This window comes from Lacerta agilis, chromosome 10 (assembly GCF_009819535.1).
Source record: "Lacerta agilis isolate rLacAgi1 chromosome 10, rLacAgi1.pri, whole genome shotgun sequence".
Lineage (NCBI taxonomy): Eukaryota > Metazoa > Chordata > Lepidosauria > Squamata > Lacertidae > Lacerta > Lacerta agilis.
This window is the reverse complement of record NC_046321.1, coordinates 23,213,048-23,235,560: the sequence shown is the minus strand read 5'-3', so window position 1 is coordinate 23,235,560 and position 22,513 is coordinate 23,213,048. Positions and strand designations below refer to the sequence as shown.

General features: G+C 44.7%; 1 protein-coding gene across 3 annotated transcripts in view; it reads left to right on the top strand.

Moving 5' to 3' along the window:
* Nucleotides 1–1,438: 1,438 nt before the first annotated feature.
* APPL2 (adaptor protein, phosphotyrosine interacting with PH domain and leucine zipper 2) overlaps nucleotides 1,439–22,513 on the top strand; it is a 28,684-nt gene continuing 7,609 nt past the window's right edge. The window contains exons 1-10 of one of the 3 annotated variants that reach the window (XM_033162326.1): nucleotides 1,439–1,780; nucleotides 6,199–6,297; nucleotides 11,236–11,295; nucleotides 11,734–11,805; nucleotides 15,948–16,035; nucleotides 16,874–16,912; nucleotides 17,004–17,062; nucleotides 18,217–18,363; nucleotides 20,108–20,190; nucleotides 21,611–21,769. In XM_033162326.1, coding sequence (XP_033018217.1) covers nucleotides 1,727–1,780; nucleotides 6,199–6,297; nucleotides 11,236–11,295; nucleotides 11,734–11,805; nucleotides 15,948–16,035; nucleotides 16,874–16,912; nucleotides 17,004–17,062; nucleotides 18,217–18,363; nucleotides 20,108–20,190; nucleotides 21,611–21,769 — 860 coding nt within the window. In that variant the 5' untranslated portion in view covers nucleotides 1,439–1,726. Of the gene's footprint in view, nucleotides 1,781–6,198; nucleotides 6,298–11,235; nucleotides 11,296–11,733; nucleotides 11,806–15,947; nucleotides 16,036–16,870; nucleotides 16,913–17,003; nucleotides 17,063–18,216; nucleotides 18,364–20,107; nucleotides 20,191–21,610; nucleotides 21,770–22,513 lie in introns of all 3 variants that reach the window. The other 2 variants (XM_033162325.1, XM_033162324.1) reach the window with 2 other exon arrangements.

Genomic DNA, 22,513 nt, shown 5'->3' with positions numbered 1-22,513 from the left:
AATCATTAATGATTAGAATATTACCATAGTCTTCCATGAAGAGAGACAAAAATCAATTTAAAAAACCTTGATAAAGAAGATTGTCACCTGTCATCACCCACTGCCCCCCCCGACACTGCACCTTTAAGAGTTGCGCAGAAGGCCAAAATTCATCCAGTGTTTTAATCATTGTTGTGTGAAGAAGCTGCCATCAAGCAGCTGTCTGTCAAGAAAGCTGTCCATCAAGCAGCTGTTGAAGGCTTTGAGTTTCTGTTGCTGTATGAGGAAGCTGCCAGCTTTGAGTGTGCGAGTCACAACATGGCTGTTCCAAGAGGTTAAGGCAGCACTCAGTTCCTATGGAGAGGCTCTGGGACACTAGCCTGCCTCTGATCTGGATGCCCAGATATCTACTTCCATGTGAGAGTTGCTGTATTTACTCAGTAATGTGAGCAAGGCTTTCTAAACCTATCCATTTGACTTTATTGCTACTTCATATGTCCTAGAATTAAAAAAAAAGAGGGGGGGGGGCAGATAGAGCCAGTGTGATGTAGTGTTTAAGAGTATGGGAGGAAGTGGACCCTCAGGTATCATAGGAACAAAGGAAGCTGAGCCAGTCCATGTAGCTCAGCGTTGGCCACTGATTGGCAGCAGCTCTCCAGGATTTCAGACAGGATGCTGGAGACTAGGCCCTTCTGCATGCAAGACAGGTGATCCTTGCATCCTAGATCATTCCATTCCACCTAAACTTCCCAATATTTTATTTGTACCTCCTGAATGGATTTAGGGTTGCAAGCTTTTGAACCACCTCCTGTTGGGTGTTTAGCAAAGAGTTTTCATAGCAGCCATTAGAATTCTAGTTTCTTTAAGAAATGATCAGCAAAATCATTAATACCATTTAAAAAACCCAACCTCTGCTTTCATATACATAGTGCAAATTGCTTTAATTCACGACATGCTTTATCTACCAGATCTAGTTCATATTGTGCTTTTTCTCTCATCGGTCCATGTACCTATTTCTGCCAGCCCTAAGTTTTTTACGAGCTCTTTGGCTGTCATCGGCATGATCAAACACGATTTTACAAGCCCGGATAAGCCTTAAACAATATTAACAACAGAATCAAACGCTGCTCTTTCTGAAATAACCCCTCTCAGGCCTTGATGCCAGCAATGTTTCATTTTATTTCTCTGGGAGCCTTAAATACGATTTCAGTCTTGCAGTGTGACAATCTGCAGCTCTAAATTCGGCTGTGAAGGTACTGCTGGGCTTTCCTCCCTGGGCATCTGGTTGGCCAGTGCTGGGTGAGATGGACGCTTGGCCTGATCCTGCAGGGCTCTCTTCTCCTGCAGGTTAATCCGCACGTTAAACAAGAAACTGCCCGTGTAGATTTTTGTTGCAGGAGGCCAGGCCGCAGCGCCGCCCCACTTCCTGATGCTCTCCACTAGTCGTCCCACTTCCTCCCAGAAACAGGAACTGGGAGGAGTGGTCCTGGGCTGGCTGCCTGCGGATTGTGCTGGCTGGCTTGGTGCGCAACAGGCGGAAACTACCTGTTTAACGCACCTTGGCGCTGCGCGGCTGCGGAACTCGATTCTTTTATCTCCTTCCCGGCTGCGGTGGGGGAAAGGGAAACTCGCCAGATCCCTCGGCTGGGCACAGCATCCGAAGCCGACGCGTCACAAGAGATCCTCTTGCAAGCAGAATCATTCGCCCAGCCTGAATAATTCACGCTCGCCTCTCCAGCGCCAGACAATGCCCGCCGTCGACAGGCTTCGCCTGGAAGAGGCTTTGCAGGATAGCCCGCAGGTACCACCGCGGCACGTCTGAATGGATCTCCGCGTCAGGCCGGCGAGGGAGGGAGAGAGGGAGAGAGAGAAGGATGGCGCAGTCGTTGCAAGCTGCGCGCAAACGCGAAAGCTACCTGCGGACCGGGAGGGGAGGGGGCGAGCAGGATTGTCAGTAATCCAGAATATGGCATTTAGCCGAGCCGAGAGCTCTTCCCGGGTGTCTGCTGATCTTTCTGTTGTGGGTCTGCATCAAAGCAAACCTATGAGCCAGGCAGGGTTTTGGCGGTGGAGGTTCGTTTGTTTTCATAATGGTGCTCAACAGATACAGGAGTTTTCAGCAAGTTGTAGGGTGACATGTAATTTTTAAACAGGGATAATTTAAAAGAATGGAGGAGTCGGAATGGAAAAGTTAGCCATTGTGGTCGAAGGTTTGTTAAGTAGGAGGCGGATCTTTCTTTTAAATAAAAGGGTGGCATTACAGTATTAGGACCTAGAAGAAATGAGGGAGGTCAAAACTCCTAGTCCGGTTAAGATCAGGCTTTTCCAACCTGGTTGCAAATGTTTTGGACTACAACTCCCATCAGCCAACGAGAGCACATCCATGATGCCTGGGTCTGATGGGAATGGTAGTCCAAAACATCTGGAGGTGATATGGCTAGGCAGGACTGGGCTAGATGTTAAAACAGAGGCGGTGTTCTGCCCAGGTGTGTGTGAGAGAGGGAGAAACTCCAGTGTATAGGAATCTGGCTCTGTGACATGAGAGGAAGAATCCCCATGGAGGAAAAAAAAGACTGCTCTGCCCATCTACTATGTTGTGTAAATACACATTCTGTACATCGACAGGATCTTATCTTATTTTTCCAGGTTAAGAAGTGAAGTGAGCATGGAAATGTTAGAACAATGGTTCTAACAATAAAGCTCTCTGGAAATATTAATGAGTTTTGGAGGGAGGAGGAGACCGGAAAGTAGCTTTATCATTGTAAATGTATTCATTGTGACCAATCTAGGTCACTTTTAATAGGAGGTGCATTAGGAGGGACGTTTTGAAATCTGGGGGAAGGGAAAGCTAATAATTGGATTTATTTGATTTATGTTCCTGGTCTCCCTAAGTTCCATGTGGGTAGCAATACAATCAAAAACACTGTTCTAAAGCAGTTATAATACGTGAATTAGAGACAGTTCGTTTCTTCCTTCCCTGATCTTTTTGGATCAGCGAGCGAGCGAACGAGCAAGAGCTCTTTCAAGTTTGTGGAGAACATGCAGGCATCATGTGACTCATCTAAATGGATGCTGGTGCTTTAAAGGCCTGGAAGTGAACAGGCCAGATGCTGATTTGCCTAGTACACAGAAGAGTGCTGAGGCAGTGCAAATCCTTTTTTAAAAAAAGGGCTGTTGTTTTTCTGTTTCTTTACAGAAGCCACAGCATCATAGGTGCAACTGCTCACATTCAAAGCATTCTTACTTAGGGGTGCTAACTTGTGTGTGTGTGCACTTTTCCCCAACCGAGTTCTCTGGCAGTTAAACACACCAAGGAGCTGCATGTACAAATTTACTGTCAGTCCTCCTGATTGACACCAATGCTACCCACCCCTCCATCCAGGGCTCTGCTCCCCTCCCACCTCAATAAACTGAAATATAATTGTATGTTCCAGTTAGATGAGACTGTGCAGTTTTTCTGAGCATCTGTTTTTCGAGCATTCATCCTGATTTGTTGGTGGGAAGGCTAGACGACATTGGCTGTTGAACGATCATCAATTCTGATTTTTTTTTTGAGGGGAGCTTAGATGATGTTGCATCAAAGCAAGTGTTATGCCACATGCACATTTCTCTGTCACTTTCATTATTGCAAAAAAAAAAATCTAATCTTTGGGGGAAATGTGTTTGCTGCGCAAGAGCTGCAAATTGACTTTAATTGCACAAAATTGTGCCTGAATGTGTCAGGCAGTAGCTCTCCAGGCTTTCAGACAGGATTCTCTGCCAGCCCTGCCTGGGCCCCAAGGAACAGGTCCCTCTCTGTGCTGGCCCCACAGCAATGAAATTTCATTCCATCAGACTTTCGTCAAATTTCTGTTCTTCAGAGTCTTTGAAGGACCCCAAATATCTGCCTTTCTTCCATTGTCCTGGCAGGTGTGATGCTTGTTAGCTGGGTGAGTCAAATATATATGTAGAGCCTGAAAGAACATGTGGAGTGATGCTGAATTGCATGGCCATAGGTCAGAGCTGTCATTTGGGGCGTGAATGTTCGATTAGAAAACTTTAATATAACCTATTCCACCAAAAGGTCTCGGATCAGATTCTCTATACTCATTTAGGAAAGGGCTGTGGCTCAGTGTTGTACCCTCTGAGTGGTGCAGCAATAAAAACCACTGGCACCTTTGCAAAGCTAAGCAGGGTCTCGTATGGTTTCAGACTGGATGGGGGACTGTGTGTTGGAATTCTTGCATTGCAGGGGGTTGGACTAGATGACCCTTGGAGGGGATCCCTTGCACCTCTGATTCTGTGAATGGAGTATCTACCAGGGTCAATCCCCAGCTTCTCTGGGTATAGCTCAAAATATCCCTTGCTTGAAACCCTGCATAACTGCTCCCAGTCAAGAGTGACAACACTGAGCCAGATGGATCAATGACTCTGACTCTGTATATGCTTGTTTCCTATGTTCCTTTCCCCTTCCATTGCTGCTAGAAGGAAATCAGGCCTGGTTAGTGAATAAAACCACATCCTCCTTTTTCTGCCCAGGAGCTAAACCACAATTTACACAAGGCAGGTCTTACCACACTAGATATATATATAAAATATCCCAATGTAAATTGTTAATTTCAAAGAACTTTGTATACCTGAAACATAACACTGGTTTTCCTGCTTCTGCCATCTCACTTAGAGTATTAAAATGTCAACAGTATTTTAGCAGGGGTAGAAAATGAGTGTGTGTGTGTGTGTGTGTGTGTGTGTGTGTATATATATATATATATATAATTTCTATACCATCCTTCATACGAGGATCACAGGGCAGTTTACAATATAAAAACACAAAAAATGTAACATATTACAAAACAATACTCCACCCACAGTTTAAAAGTATGCAATTGAATGCATGTTTATTTGGATATAAGGCTCACTGTACTCCCTAACACAGAGCGTTCCAAAACTTTTCATGTTGGTGACACACTCTATGCATGCATAGTATTGCGACACAGTACAGTCGTACTTGTAAGTCTTAAAAAAATACATCGGGTGCAATCCTGTGGTAGCTGGACTGGTGGGGCAGGAGCCCTAATATTTTGTGGCTCTCCAACTCCATGGGGGATACAGAAGATATGACCACAAAGGGATGTCTTGTAGCTGTGGAAACCTTTTGGTTGCTCCTTCTTCAGCAGAGAGGGCAAAAAGATCCACTGGATCTAAAGCCTTCCTGTTCTCCTGGTATGCTCTGGAATGGAGTGGTGGACGATATTCTTATTCTTATTCTTATTCTTCAATGAAAGCATTCGTGTATTGCCCTTCATTTTAAAAATATGTCTGAGGGTTCTGTTGTGAACTGTCTTGGGACCTTCGGATGGAGGACAATATACAAATTGACTAAACAATAATTATAATAAACAAAGAAAATATCAAACCAAAAACGCACCATAGCCCTAGTCAGTTATATGGATTTGATGCTTCAATGTTCTGTTGAAACTGAACATGAGGAAGGATAGCTGCTATTCCTTCTTGAATTTGAGTGGAATTACCCTGTTTGCGGGATTATCACTTATCACCATGTACACGTCTAGAAATATATACCAGCATTTGCTCAGTGGGGGAGGCCCAGTTGGAGATCCTCCCTATTTTGCAACAACTCAGGACGGGGCTTTCTCTGCAGCGGCACCCCAACGGTGGAACGCTTTCCTTTTGGCAGTGTTACCACCTGACTCATTTGTGACCTTTTGATCCCAGCTTATTCATTCATGCTTTGGTGGGGGAGTAATAACGGGAGCCATGCTGGACATCAAAATCATGTGGAGCTAATGTTTTGTCTTTCTGGATATAATTTAATGATGATTTTAGAGTTGTTGTGATTTATGAAGTGTTGTATTTTATGAATTGGTCATTGTAACCTCCCTGTGGTCTGGTTAGATGAAAGTCAGGGTATAAATGCTGATGTCTTCATTGCTGAATGCTTCTGTTCATAATAGGGCAAGGCTGGGGAACTTATGACCCTCCATATGTTGTTGGACTCCCAATTGCCATTACCCGTGACTTTTGACTCTCTGAAGGGCCACAGGTTGCCCACCTCTGTAGCAGGAATTTGAGGATCTGTTACGTGTGTGTGTGTGTGTGTGTGTTTAGTGTCTTAATAACAGAGAGATTACTAATGTCTGTCTCCATTTATGCTACCTGTTGTTTGAAAATTTTAAATTTCCATTGGTGAATAAACTGCTACCCTTTCTCTTTTACCAGACCCGTTCTTTGCTGAGTGTGTTTGAAGAAGATGCGGGGACGCTTACAGAATACACTAACCAGTTGCTTCAAGCAATGCAGCGAGTTTATGGGGCTCAGGTAAATCACTTCAAATGTTTTCGGTTCCCTTTCTCCCTCTCAACTCTCTTTTAAAAATAACGTATTGTTTTATTTCAATAACATAGTGAGCTTTCATAATGGATAATATAGAAAAAGAAACCCGCCACTTTCCTGAAGGAAACACAAATAATCATGATTACCACCACCCCCATTGATTATATTTTATTTTTGTTCACTCAAAAATAAGGAGATAAACATAGAAGGCAATATATACTGAGGCAATTACTGCAAATATCCTAACCTTATTAAGATAGTCATATATTGGCTTCTTAGTTTAGATATGTACAGATCTTTTGACCAGATATGCAGCCCACTCACTCCTCCTTTTGTTAGCAAACTGTTGTTGCAACAGGGAATTAATCTAATTAATCATAGTTTCTTGTTTTGTCCAAACTGGGAATCTGTGGTTGCTGGAACAAATCAGGATCTTAAACTAATTCCACACCATGGTTTAAGATCCTGATCTGCTCTGAACTTGATACCCATAGTTTTCTGTTTCTGATAAAATTGGAAACTATGGCTAATTAGAGATTTCCTGGTTTAATTGCAGCTCCCCTCAAAGGAACCATGTACGTGGCAAAAGGCTTGTGCATCTATGATCATTGGATCAAGGCCACAGTTTTGCATCCCAGTTCACAGGTTCCTTTTTGATTACTGGCCACCGGTCTTCCACAAAACAATTGGGGTTCTGTCTTCCACTTTCCGTCTTAATTTGCTATGGTAATTTGTCCTATATTAATAAACCACAAATTGGCAGGCAAATATTTTAATCGCCGGACACAAGTGGGTTGGTTTGTAGCATGGAAAAACAAATTGGGGGAGGAGGTTTGGAAGGTTTAACCCCCCCTCTTCCAGGGTTGTGATCCCAATCTGTTCTGTGCTTGCATACACCCCCCCCACCCAAGCACAACAAATACTAAGGTGTGAAAAAGTGCTGTATATCCAATTCACACCAATTCTATACCTTTTCTTGACCCACCCATGTCTTCACTGTTGTAGATTACCTTGTGGGAGCATCTCTGTGCGTTCGGGAGATTATTGAGAAGACCGGTGGGGTCATATGCATGCATGTTATAGATGGATATTTATGCTCCTGTAAACACAGGCAGTCCTGAAGGAGTTGCTACAGTAGGAATTTGTAGCCACGTCTTCAGGAGAGCCTTTTAAATCAAGGTTTCCCTGTGGCCCTCCAGATGTTGCTGGACATCAGGGATGATGTGAGGGATAGTCCAGCATTATCAGTAGGTCCCTAGAGATCATCATTCCCTGTTTTAAATGAACACTACCCCTCAATCCATCTGGGCTATTGCATCTAGTCACACGGGATGTACACAAAAGCTCATGGGAAAAGGCTGTACACCAAAAACTCCTCTCGTGTGGCTTGCATGCACAGCATTTACTCACAATGGGCCTATTCAAGGCAAAAAGCCTCATAAAACAGCGCCTGAAGAATATCGAACAGCAAAATAACCTGGTCATCATTAAGAAATTCAGTGCATGGTACATTCATCTTCCCCCCTCCTACCTGGACTCCCAGGCGGCATACCTGTCCAATTTAACTGTTCCAAAATATAGACGAGCTTTTACGTTGGCCAGATTAGATATGCTACCTTCCACTGTTCTTGAAGGCCGATTCTCAAAAACACCATTCCAGAATCGACTCTGCCCCTGTGGTGTCGGTAATGTGGAGACTGTATCACATCTCTTGCCCCTTATATAAAGACTTGAGGGAAGAGATCGTCATGCCGCTTATACTCGCCATTCCGGGCCGCTCACCCGAGGACATACTGTTTTTTGCTCCTGGCAGACCAGAATACCCAGACAACGGAGAAGGTATCCAGATTTGTTGAGAGGGCCATGAAATTGAGGGCTGCCAGCTGAATAACAGTGCACCCTCATAATTGAGATCTCATTTATTCTTGTTTTAATTGTGCCGAATCCCGATTCAGCTCATTTTATTGGTTATATATGGTTTTTATCAGTATCTGTAATACTTTTTTTTTTTTTGATGCAACGGCCTGTGGGCTATGCAAATAAATAAAGTTTGTTGTTGTTTCCACAACCCCTCATGTCTTTGGCATTATATACACAGAACTGCCAATGCACTAAGTCCCAGCCCATCCAAATGTTTGTATTTGGGCTGCTTAACTTGTAACTCAATGTTGCATCACCTCCTGTAAGTGCTGGATGAAATGTCTGGAGCTCAGAAGTTCCTGGGGTGCACCTCCCTGGCATTCTTGTTTGTTTGCATGCTTTCCCCAAAATCCCGGGTGTGGCCTAGCCATCGGAAATGCTGCCTATTTAAATGCCAGAAATTATAGGTGTGGTTTGGTGACTTATTTCAATTCAGCATGGTTTGCTCAATTCAATGGGTAACAAAGAAGAGCGGAGAAGGCAGCCAACCTGGTATTTGCATCCCATCAAATGGCCTGATAGCTTTACCGATTATCAGAATTTCAGCGCGGAGAGAATTTAATTTGCCTTTCTGCTCAACTTTGTGTGCGTGTGGAATAAATATAGAGCTACGGTATGTTGAAATAGACGTTGGAAAAAATAGGCGATGAAATGACAACACGGCTTTTTATAACTAAGGTGAACTTTCTCTTAACAGAAATCTTGTATACTACATCAAAGGCTTCAGTTTAAAGACCAGTTCTCACTAGGCTTGGTGCCCGCACTAATGTGTTTGATCTTTTTGGACATGGAGTTGATTCAATCAAAGTGGTGTTGAGAGATGGTGGGATATGATAGAATACGGAACAAGTAACTGAGCTGCTGGCAGCAAAAAACCTCTTTTAAGGAATGAACAGGGTGGTTATGCATCATAATCAGATTATGCTGCGTAAGTCTGAATTTGAACACTGAACATGACATTTTGACTGTGTTTATTCTGTAGAATTTGATGTCAATCTAAAAATCAGACTCAATCGTGTTGACTATTGAGAGTCAGTCCCTTAATATTGGACCCTTGCTTTATATCAAGGTGTCCTCTGCATTGAAGTGCATTGTGTGTGTGTAGTAGAGAGCCATAAGTTGTAAAGTTTGTGATGTCCAAATGCGGTCAATATTTATTTGCCCAAATTTGAGCTATAAGCAATGCAAACAATTGTTCCTTTTCTGTGTTTGTTGTGAAATCTACTTTGTAATCTGTTTAGGCTGTGAAAGAGTTGTGCTATTATAGCGGCTGCGTTCCAAGATCATGGTAAACCATTGTTAATGTTTGACTACGAATGTGCTGGTGTATCGTGGTTTGATCCTGCTTGATTGGGGATCACAGTTTATTTCTTTTGTTCCAAAGAAGCCACATTGTAGTCAGGATTTATTCTTGGCTTTCCAATTGTTTTTTGTTTGAGTGAAACAAACCACAGTCCGCAAGCTGGATGTAGCACTAAGCTAGCGATTGTGAATTATTACTCCCGTAGGGATGCAGTGAAGTGGGGACGATTTCTGCATTCACAGTTAACCATTAACTATGGTTTACTATGATGGGTGAACGATGCCACTGATAGGCAGTGGAGGAAAAGAGAGACAAAACTGGTTGGGAGATCATAGTTCCTTAAATAGAATTTTATTTTCCTAAAGTCTGTGGTCTTTCCACACCTCTATGATACAAACATCAGTGGAGAAGAAGTATTCTGGACTGGTAGAAGGAGGTAATCAATTGTTGTTTAACATTGGTCCTTCGCAAGACCCTGAGAAAATGGAGTCTCTGTTGGGCCTTCCTAACCACCTGAGTTGTATTGTTTTGCCAAGTGAGGTCTTCACTAAGGTAAACTCCCAGGAATTTCAAGGAAGAGACTCTTTCCACACACACACCCCTGATATAAAACGGGGCTAGTTCCCCTCTCTTCCTCTGAAAGTCCAACACCATCTTATGATTTATGGTGAAATTTTTGTCTGTCACATGACCCTACAGCCACCTGGTGTGTGGAATTTGCAGGCTGGTCCATAAATATTGGTGCTCCTGATGAATAATATGAACTGAAACACAGAGGGTAGCAACTGTAGTGCCCATTATAGAATCATAGAATCCTAGAGTTGGAAGAGACCACAAGGGCCATCCAGTCCAACCCCCTGCCAAGCAGGAAACACCATCAAAGCATTCCTGACAGATGGCTGTCAAGCCTCTGCTTAAAGACCTCCAAAGAAGGAGACTCCACCACACTCCTTGGTAGCAAATTCCACTGCCAAACAGCTCTCACTGTCAGGAAGTTCTTCCTAAGGTTTAGGTGGAATCTTCTTTCTTGTAGTTTGAATCCATTGCCCCGTGTCCGCTTCTCTGGAGCAGCAGAAAACAACCTTTCACCCTCCTCTATATGACATCCTTTTATATATTTGAACATGGCTATCATATCACCCCTTAACCTTCTCTTCTCCAGGCTAAACATACCCAGCTCCCTAAGCCGTTCCTCATAAGGCATCATTTCCAGGCCTTTGACCATTTTGGTTGCCCTCTTCTGGACATGTTCCAGCTTGTCAGTATCCTTCTTGAACTGTGGTGCCCAGAACTGGCAAGTGAGGTTGATGACAAGTGAGGCTTATGCTGCAGTATGATGCACAGTTCACCTTGCAGTAAGTCCTACTGTACTCGATGTGGCTTGCATCTGAATGGACACATATAAGATTGCACTGTTAATTCATTCGTTTGTTTATTAAATTTATATCCGGATGTCCCTCTCAAAGGAGCCCAGGGTGGCAGACAACAAATGATAAAACAAACCAAACAAAAAACCTTTCAAAACAATTCCAGTACAGATGCAGGCTTGGAGAGATCTCAGCTTAAAGCGCCTGGTTGAAAGAGGAAGATCTTCAGTCGGTGCTGGCAAGACAACAGAGACAGTGCCTGCCTAATATTCAAGTGGAGTCTTTTAAGTTGGTGTGTGATCATTAGTAATGAAATACCTTTTCTCCTTGCAGAATGAAATGTGCCTGGCAACCCAGCAGCTCTCCAAGCAGCTTCTGGCGTACGAGAAACAGGTACGCCTGACTTACCCTGCGCAACCTCCATGTTCAGCAGATTAGATGGCAGAGATGAAAAGTTTCTATGGGGTTCGCTTAGTTATGTTGCTGGAGATGTCAAACTTGCCTCAGCATCTTGGAGCAAGAATGGGGGTGGGGCAAGGGGAGACCATAAGAAGAACCTGTTGGACCAGGCCAGTGGCCCTTCTAGTCTAGCATCCTGTTCTCACAGTGGCTGACCAGATGCCTGTGGGAAGCCTCTAAGCAGGACATGAGCACAACAGCACTCTCCCCTCTTGCAGTTTCCAGCAGCTGGAGCGCAGAAGCATCTTGCCAATGACAGAGGGAAGAAGGATGCACATCTGTGTCCAATACCGCAGGTTGCTTTTACGTTATCCCATAGAACTCCACGGGAGGCACTGGAAACCTAACGCCTTATTTTCATTTCCTTTGCAGAACTTTGCCCTGGGTAAAGGAGATGAAGAAGTGATATCCACCCTTCAGTACTTTTCAAAAGTTGTGGACGAGGTAATCCAAATGGCCAGCAAGTTTTCTCTTAGGTTTTTTTTTTTTTTTAATGGTGTCTGTTTATCTCGTTGAAGCTGTGACGACCTTGAGATTTACAAAGGGGGAGCGTGGTGAAGGGCGGTCTGTTTGTGCTTTGTATAGTCTGTAGAAAAGGCCTCGTCTTATTCTGCTCGTAAAATGATGAGGCGAAGGAGAAGCAGAGAGAGAGAGAAGAATCCTGAAGTTCCCTTTATCTTATTTAGCAGTTCTTGCTAAATTTATGTAAACTAAAGATGGACAACTTATTCTGGCTGGAATCGTTGTTATTGGATGCATCTTTCTGCCTTTTGAACCACCCTTTGCAACTTTTCCTCTCTTACACACCAGAGGTGGGCAGCAGGAGATGCCCTCCAGTTAGTGGTGGAGTCTTCACAGAGCCCAATCTGTATGGCTAGCGATCAGGAATGATGGGAATTGTAGTCCCAGCAACATTTGTAGGGCCACAGGTTTCCCACCTCTGTTCTACGCACGTGTGTGTGTGTGTGTGTGTGTGTGTGTAAATCTGTATGTGCTAGCCAGCTGAACGTTGCCATAATAAATTCAACTTCTCTTCTGTGTGTTTGCTGCAGCAGACTTAACATGCCAACCCGTGTTAGCTTGCTGAACCTCTGATATTTCTAGGCTCTTGAAATAACAACTCCCAAGCGCACAACAAACATTGTTGAACATTTCCAGTGTTTAGAATTGGCTTTGGGTGTGTGTGTGGGGGGGGAGAGTTCTGTTTCTTCTTGGCCCAAATGCACTTTGTACTTCAAAATGATGTTTTGGTCTATGCACAAATGCAGTAAAAAGATAGTTTAAAGTTATTGATTGGCCTACGTTTGCCTTCAGGATGCTTTTCTGGCGCGTATCTTAAATTTATAATGCAATATTTCCAGCTCTGCAGAAACAGTCGGGGGGGGGGGGGTGTCTTCCTTTCCCTTTCTCCACCCATTGTCTGGAGACACAAAACATCTCTTCTCTTGGCTTGAACCCTGGGAATTCTAGTCCGCATTAGGCCACGGTACAGCATCTTATTTCTTCCTAGGCTTCCACACCCTTTTCCAGCTGGTTTCCATTGCTTAACCACACTCAGCCAAAATGCACAATTCAAGGGATGTTGGAACATATCTACACCATAAGTAAATATCATTGCTTATACCAGTGCTAACTGTCCTGGCTTTGCCCAAAGGATCCTTGAATTTGTAGTTTGGTGAGAGTACTGAGATAGCCGTACCCCCACAGCCCCTCACAGAAATTGAAGTCAACCATTAAATTAGTTTAAGTCTGTGACATAGACTTATAGTTCAGTTGGTTAGAGCATGGTGCTGATAATGCCAAGGTTGCAGGTTCGATCCCCATAGGGGACAGCTGCCTAGTCCTGTATTGCAGGGGTTGGACTAGATGATCCTCAGGGTCCCTTCCAGCTCTACCATTCTATGATTTCAAGCATACACTCCCACTGAAGAACTTATTTAGTCTTAGCTTTATATAAACATAAAATAGCACCATGTTGTAGTGTTGAAACAAGACCAATTAATTCGCAAGCCTATTGTTTCTCCCCCAAAAAAATTCAAATCTGCCTCTATTACCTGCATATTTTCTAACGGATTTTCAATTGTTAGCAAGGCGTCATCTGCAAATAAGCTTATTTTCTCTTTTCCATTATTGGTTTTTTCCTTTTATATTTCCATCTTCTCTAATTACATTGGCCAGGGTTTCAGTGACCCTCGGGGCCCTTCCCAGGTGACACCCTTCCCTGGCCCTGGCCCACAACTTCCTTGTGGGTTTTGCCTGGTTGGAATTTACCCTTGTACAAAAATGATTAGAATGCCTTTTGCTTGCCTGGAAGGAGAGCGGTGTGGTGGGCAGACAGTGCAAAAACCTCTGGCTCCTGTGTGGCTATATTGTGGCTGACTGCCCAAAGGTAAGAGTCACCTCAGTGGCTCTTCCCACTTTGGCCTTTGGCCCTGCCCACCGACAGGGACTGTGGCCCTCAGGCTGAAGAAGGTTCTCCATGCCTGGTATTTGCTAACATGCCTCAGGTCTTCTAATCAAGTCCCCTTCTTCCTGTTTGGAGATTCGTCTTCATAAGCGACTACTGTCTAGGAATCTTGCCTTTTGATCTCCTTGTTTGCCTGCAGTTCCAGCCATGCAGTTAAGAAAGCCAATACCTTTAATAATAAAGAATTGATACCCTCCACTGTGAAAATTGAAAACTGGGACGGCAGCTGTTTCGTTTGAGTCATTTATTTTGCAGGGGCATAAGCGAAGCAGTCCAGCCTGCGGGAAAAGGCTGCAGAGTAAATATAAAGTCTTGTTTCAAAGCCTCTCCTTAAGTAAACTCTTTAATCTTCAGAAATGGGGACATTTCTTCTCAGCTGAAGCCGTGTGTATTTGGCAGCCCACAACTAATTTTAGCAAGGCTCACCCCATGATCAAAGCTCACTAATGCATGGGCAGATACTAATATTATTACTAATATCCATGTGTCAGGGAACTGCCCTCGTAAATAAAGTTGGAGTTCTTATTACAAAATACACTGAAATAAATATAATTAAGAACTCTGGCCAGAAGTTTCAACCAAAAAGATGCGTTTACTCATAAGTAAATACAAATATAGTGTTAATCCTGTTAAGAATTACAGTCTTAAATGAAAAAATAGTTTCACATTGAAAATTCTCTTGAAAGTCTTTTAGAAATTGATGCAAGGGCTTCTACGATGCGTGTCAGATGTATAATGAGACAACTGGAGATCAGGGAGACCAGGACAGGGCCCCGTTTCGGCGTAGATGCCTTCCTCAGCTTGTTTATTATGGGAGAAGTGTGTAAGATATATATGGTTTCTATTTCTTTGATTCTTAAGAAGATGTAGCGTCTTAGAGAAAGTTTTCCTGTGTTTTCTATGCGTTTCCTACTTGTGGGTGATTTTCCTGTGTTTTCTATGCGTTTCTATGCATAGAAAACACAGGAAACTCACCCACAAGCAGGAAAAGCGACACCTCCTCCAGTGGGGAGGGGCAAGCTGGGAACAGCCAGGTGAGGCAAGGGCTTGGAGATGCTGCTGAGAGCCCCAGCATGCCTCATGAGTTTCGCTCCGAGTCGCCCCACTTGCACAGAGGGGTCAAAAGGAGACCGGGGAAGCAGCGCTTTGGGGTGCCAAAATTCTTATGTTGGGGTCACAGCCGGAAACCAGCACTCCTGGATTCTGCGAGTGACTAGGACGGCCATGTTTTCACATTCTCTGCACCATTAAACCGTTAAAAGACAGTGGAGACTCATGCCTGATTACTCATGAGCAACCCTAATGCAGATCTGACACCATGTGAAGAGACTTGTTTTCACCTATTGATTTTTTTCCTGGACTGCTCTAAATTTTTAATATGTAATCTGACAAAGTCATTCAGTGGTGGATATTTCAGTTCCCCATAAGAATGTTTCATAGAAATAAAGTGTTTTTGATATCTTCTTAATTGAGTTGGTTTTTTTTTGAGAGTGACATGGGATTATTTATTATGGAAAACCCTACTGAAGAATCTCAAAATAGAGGTTGGCTTTGAAGGCAAATAGCTTCAAATAATTTAAGAAAACGCTGTTTAAATACATACGAATGTGTGTGGATTTAAAGAAAAATAATTAAATACATTGGCTCCAGCTTAATAATCAGATGGTATTGATTTGGCCTACTGTTGTAATATAGTAATGTAATGCTCCTCACTTCAGAGAAAGCTATTTGGGCAACTCACTTTTCTATAATGATTACTAACTACACAGAGACGGGGAGCTGAAGTGGAGAGTAACATCCAAGCATCTAAAGTGTACTTCAGAGTAGGGGTGGGCAACCTAGGGCCCTTCAGCTGTTTTTGGACCCCAACTCCCATCAGCCCTTAGCCACCGTGGATGGTGGTAAGGCACAATGGGAATTGGAGTCCAGCAGCATTTGGAAGGCAACAAGTTCCCCATTCTTGCTTTAAAGTTCCCACAGTCAAGCACGAATTTGAACTTTCCTGTCTGCCCTACTGAGCCACATTTGGTTTTCCATTCAAGCATTTGACAATGAATTTAGGGTACCGTGGATGTTATTGCTGCCTTCTAAACGCATGGGCTGCCCTCCTGTCTTTCAGCTTAACATTCTGCACACCGAACTGGCCAAGCAGCTCGCAGACACTATGGTTCTCCCCATCATCCAGTTCCGTGAAAAAGACCTTACAGGTAAATCTTCTTCTAGGTGTGGCTCCCACCCCATCACTGTTACCTTTTTGTGATTTGATTTGTCTCAGGGAGCCCTTAGTAGGAAACAAAGGAGTTGCTCTCCAGACAACTTTCGCATCTTAGTTGAGGTTTCGCCCCTATGTAGACTTCCGTGGGAGTTTAAAAACAGCCACCCCACACGCTGAACACAGTGGGGCTTGCAAGTGCTAGCACATGCATGCTTATTTGGAAATAAGTTGGGTAAGCTTGGCGGACATTACAAATTGCACAGGACAGCTGTGCTCAGGTCCTGCTTCTGGGCTTCCTGTAGGCATTTGAATGTCCACCTTGAGAACAGGATGCTGACCTAGATGGGATGGTGGCCCTGTTCTTAGGGCTAAGACCCGAGCAACAGCGACAGCTTCTAGACCAGGAGTACCTGTGGCCTTCCTGCTTGTGTTGTTGGGATCCAGCCCCCAGTAGCCCCATTCAGCATGGCTGGTGTTCAGAGATGTTGGGAGTTGTAGTTCAACAACAGCTGGAGCACCATAGGTTTCTCCATCCCTATTCATTGTGGTGTTTCTACTGTTCAAGGAGGATTGCTAGTCCAGTTAAACATCTGCAAAAAGAAGATTTCTGCCACTGTTCTGCTGCATAATCTGAACATGGGACAATTGACTGAAGCAGTTCTGGGCTGATTAAGGAAATAAATACATGGCACATTTCTTTGCATGTGGAATTTGAGAAGAAGGTCACTGTGAATGTTCAAAGTTTTAATTGGCACATCTCTGGTCATCTCACAAAAACTTTGCACTGATGCGCAAGCCCTTTGTTGTTGCCTTCTGCTTTTTCCTAGAAGTAAGCACTTTGAAGGATCTCTTCAGCCTTGCCAGCAATGGTATGTTTTCACATTGCTCTTTCATTTGACTGAAATTTTGCTGACGGTGTGCATGACTGATGATGCTAAACTGTGCCTTCGATGCTTGCAGAGCACGACGTCTCTATGGCAAAGTACAGCAGGCTACCCAAAAAGAGAGAGAATGAAAAGGTAAGATATTCCAACACCTTGGCACATTTGATAAGATGAATTTTATGTAATGAAAAGTCCTCAACAGGGTACAGTTCTGTGAACATAAGAAGCTGCCTTATCTAGCTCCATATTGTTTACTCGGACTGGCAGCAGCTCTCCAAGATTTCAGAGAAACCCCCTGCAGATCACAAGTGCTCAGCCTGGAGTATTTTGTGTGTAAAGCAGATACTTCACCATTGCCCTTTCCTAAATGCAAATATAGGATGTTTGAGATGGGGGGGTTTTGGGGGGGGGGAGAGCTAAAGGTTCTTTTTTATGCATATGCAAATAACCCCAATGTGGTGAATGGTGTATATACATCTTCCACACGATAAGTACAATTCTGAGAAGGGTGTGGTGCACAGACTGTTAATGACACCCAAGTCTCTTCATAATGAATCACTATAACACCAGTCTTGATAGACCTACATTGCCTCCCAGTAGGTTTCCGAGCACAATTCAGAGTGTTGTTGCTGACCTTTAAAGCCCTAAACGGAGAGCTGTCAACCTTCCTTTTTTTTTTTGCATTGGGAAACAGCCATAGCTGTCAACTTTCCCTTTTTCTCAATGGGAAACGGCGCTGGAATAAGGGCACTGAAAAAGGAAAAGTTGACAGCTATGTCTAAACGGCCTCAGCCCAGTATACCTGAAGGAGCATCTCCACCCCCGTCGTTCAGCCCGGACACTGAGGTCCAGTGCCGAGGGCCTTCTGGCGATTCCCCCTCTGTGAGAAGTGAGGTTACAGGGAACCAGGCAGAGGGTCTTCTCGGTGGTGGCACCTGCCCTGTGGAACACCCTCCCTTCAGATGTCAAGGAAATAAACAACTATCTGACTTGTAGAAAACATCTGAAGGCAGCCCTGTTTAGGGAAGTTTTTAATGTTTGATGTTTTATCGTGTTTTTAATATTCTGTTGGGAGCCGCCCAGAGTGGCTGGGGAAACCTGGCTAGATGGGCGGGGTACAAATAATAAAATAGTAGTAGTAGTAGTAGTAGTAGTAGTATTATAGTCACAGTGATTTCAGTGGCACTTAGCTGTCATTTAACTGCCTGCTCAATGCACTGCTGATCCCATCTTGCAATGGCTCATCAGCTGACACGTGACTGTTCCTTTGCTAACCTTTTGTCGTTCAGCTAAAGGCGGAAGTTGCCAAAGAGGTAGCCAGTGCCCGGAGGAAGCAGCATCTCTCATCGCTACAGTATTACTGTGCCCTTAATGCTTTACAGTACCGCAAGAGAATCGCCATGCTGGAGCCCATGCTGGGATACACGCGGTCCCAGGTACGTGTCCCAGCTGGGCAGCAAACCCTTCTTTGCTGCAGCTGAGCTTGTTTGGAAACCACTGAGCATTGTATGGTTCAGTTAAAAACTGCTGGCAGGACAAACCCAGTGCTCCCTGACACATCAGACCAAGGCTGCATCCACACCATACTCTGATGCCATGTCCACAGAACGGACGATGACAGGATCCCCAAGGATGTGTTATTATGGGGAGCTGGCTTCAGGCACCAGGCCCGTGTCACAAAGTGTCAGGCTTCGGGGGGAAATCTGGTCCCTCCCACGGGCCATCCCAAAATAAGAGTTCTTACCAAGCCATTTATGCAATAATTCACAGAGAACGATGAGGGAATGCAACTTTCTTAAAAATGGCATTGCTCCAACTGAGCTCCCCCTTCCCTTCCTAGCAACAGCACTTCCCCTTACAGGGGCTTCCAGGGGCTAATTGTCTCTGAGTCCTTTGCTCTTCAGCTTTCAATGCACACCGAGTTCTAGGAGAAGGGGGGTCAGATATGCTCTCCAGTGGTAACGTGACAGCTGGCTGCTCTGTCTCTGTCTCCCCCTTCTCCCAACACCTCCCAACTCTTCTGTTCAGCTGTCTCTGAGCTGTGACCTTCCTCAAACCCCTGCTGTAATTCAATTCAATAGAGCCAGTGTGGTGTAGTGGTTAAGAGCAGTAGACTCGTTATCTGGGGAACCGGGTTTGCGTCTCCACTCCTCCACATGCAGCTGCTGGGTGACCTTGGGCTAGTCACACTTCTCTGAAGTCTCTCAGCCCCACTCACCTCACAGAGTGTTTGTTGTGGGGGAGGAAGGGAAAGGAGAATGTTAGCCGCTTTGAGACTCCTTAGGGTAGTGATAAAGCGGGATATCAAATCCAAACTCTTTTTCTTCTTCTTCTTCTTCGTCTTCTCTGGGAAGTTCAGGTGGAGGGTTGGGGGCAGTCTCCACCATTCCTCCTCAGTCTCGTCCCCCTCAGTCCAGTCCCTGACACAAAGCTGACAGCAAACATGACATGAAGGCTGGCCACATCAACCGTGCCGTGTGGGAATCCCTTGCAGACGACTGCAGTGCCTGGAGACAGACGGTCAGGTTGTGTGTCCACAGCAGTGACCAGAGGAGAAATAAACACTGAGAGGAGCGCAGAGAGAAGAAACACTCTGGTGCACCTGTAGCAGCAAAACCAGACGCCTTCGTCTGCCACAGTTGCGACATTACATGTCTCTCCTGTGTCGGTCTCCACAGCCACAGCAGGCTCTGTAACTCTCCAACGGTTTGACTTTACCCCTGAAGGCGAACTCCTCCATTGTCTCCCGAGACAGACAGGTGCCAATAATAATCCTGGAAGAGGGCGTGGTTGACTGGAAAGGACCCTAAACAGAGTGTCCCATACCAAGCAACATTTTGTTGCAGGTTCACATGTCTTGTTCTCCATGTAGACCAGGGATGGGGAACCGTTGCTCTTCCAAATGCTGTTGAACTTCCACCAGTCCCAGCAAATAAGGCCAAATGCCTGTGATGATGAGAGTTGGGAGTTCGGCAACATCTGGAGGGCCAAAGTTCTCCCTGCCCCTGATATACCCTGCTCCCTAGCCAACAGCCCCTTCACTCCCAGTATGAAAGGCCAGTTTGTTGGATCATATAAACGCCAGTGTCCCTCCTCCTGCCCTCACATGTTGCTGCAGGGAGTTTGCCGACAAAAATATTCAGGAGTAGTGTGTGCTCTCCCTCTTTTTATATTTTTCAGATTAATTTTTTTAAGAAGGGAGCCGAGATGTTCACCAAAAAAATGGACAGCTTTCTATCTTCAGTCTCAAGCATGGTTGAAAGGTAATGGGTCGTTCCGGCTTGCTTTTGCCTGTTTTGCTCTTTTTTGCCGTCCCTGAGAATGAGTGTGCTGTGACTGGCAGCCACCATGAGGTCTGACACCAGCAGTCATAGCCAGGTGGGGCACTGCCCAGGGGCCCCCATGGCTAGGAAGGACCCCTCACCTGCCTGACCCAGATGTGACGCCCTCCACAGCCTTCAGTGAATTTGGCAGCGGGGCTGCTTTTGAATGGGAGTCCAGCTTCGCCCCAGTTCAAAAGTATTGCTACCCGTACATGGCTGAAGTGTTCCCTGGCGCCCAGTGGAGGATAGTGAGTGGTGCTGTGACTGTCAGAGCAATGGCTGAGAGAACCTGTGGTGCCCATGACTGCCCTAGGCAGGGCTGCTCTCAGTCCTGGTTAGGGAGTAGGGGCCTTATCATTGTCACCCTGTCAAGGAGCGCCCCCCCCTCTAAGTCTGGCATCAGCCTGGCAGCCAGATGATGTAAGTGTATCTAGAAAAACATGTTGCTGCTTCTAGGATTAAAAAAAAAACACTCATGAAAGTGCACTCTTAACATTTACGCTTGTCTCATTTTAAATGCCTGGAGAAACATGTAAATTTTAATATTTTTTAAATAAATTGTTAGTTTACATTTTTAATAAACATGTAAAGGTAAAGGGACCCCTGACCATTAGGTCCAGTCATGTCCGACTCTGGGGTTGCGGCGCTCATCTTGCGTTACTAGCCGAGGGAGCCGGCGCTTGTCTGCAGACAGTTTTTCAGGGTCATGTGGCCAGCATGACAAAGCCGCTTCTGGTGAACCAGAGCAGCACACAGAAACGCCGTTTACCTTCCCGCTAGAGCGGTACCTATTTATCTACTTGCACTTTGACATGCTTTCGAACTGCTAGGTGGGCAAGAGCTGGGACCGAGCAACGGGAGCTCACATGTAAATTTTAATAAATTTTTAATAAATTGTTACTACTTTTTAACAAAGTATTACTAATACATTGTGCATCTCCGATGAGATGGTGAGGGAAAGCTTGGGATCTGACTCTTTCTGAACTATTGAAACGCAGAAGAGGTATTGAGAAACCACATTTTGACAAGGTGTGGTTCCCATATATCAGCTAGGTAAATAGAAGGGTTGTTCATGTCAGGCCTCCCGCCACTCATGCTTACGTATGGAGAAGATGTGTCACAGATAGTTGAAGCCTTGGTGGTGGTTCATTGAATGAACCCATTATTTGACCGTGTTCCTGCTCAGTTCCTTATAGGTGACTTATATATGCGTGTAACCCTCTGTAGGTTTTGTTGCAGTTCGTCCGTGCCATTTTATTATAAAACTAATAAAATATTCTAAAGAAAAAGAAGGGAAATGTATGCTCTGCATTTGTTGGCTATGGCCATGGAGCGCTTTGATGTTTATTCTCTCCTGTAGTGTACAGGGAGAGTTGGACACTGAGGCAGAAGCTATGCGGGTATCTCAGCAAGATCTGCTTTCGGTTGGCGAATCGGTGTACACGCCTGACTTCGACGCAGCGTCGCCTCTCATCAACAGAAACCTGATTCAGAAGGCTGGCTACCTTAACCTTAGAAAGTAAGGAAGATTTCCTGGGAGGGAGTCATGTCTTAGCATGGTAGATGGGCTAGTGCTCTAGCTAGTTCAGTGGGTTTTCAAAATGGGGACCTAAGGTTCCTAAAAGTAGAATGCTACATCTACCGTGCTTCTCCTAAAATAAGACATAGCCATAAAATAAACCATAGCAGGATTTCTATGCATCTGCGAAATATAAGCCGTTCCCCGAAAATAAGCCATAGTGACGTGGCACTTCCCATTAAAACAGCCTGGAGAGGCGTGGCTATGCAGCATACTGATGCGACGCGGTTAAAATAAGACATCCCCTGAAAATAAGCCATACTGTGTTTTGTTGAGGAAAAAAAAAATAAGATGGTGTCTTATTTTAGGAGAAACACGGTAGTACCTCAGCTCTGGGGTGTGTTTGTGTTATGTGGCCCTCCACACCTCCCTTTCTGGACCTCAGAACTCTCGCCAGCCTTCTCTGTGTCTTTCTCAAGTGCTGATGCCTGAGATCTTTCCTGTTACCCCGGAGATGTCGTTAAGGATTGAACCTGGCTTCTGCATATGCAAATCACATGTCCCCTCCCCCCAAAAAATGTACGATGCAGCAGCGCCAGAAAACCAAAGAGCTAAAAGAGATTAAAAGCAGAGAATAGTAGCTGTCATGATGTCCCTTGTACTGTGGGATAATGGAAAGTTCCTGCACGTGCTTCTGCCCCAATACAAAATTCAAGTCCCACAAGATGCCTTGTTGACATTACA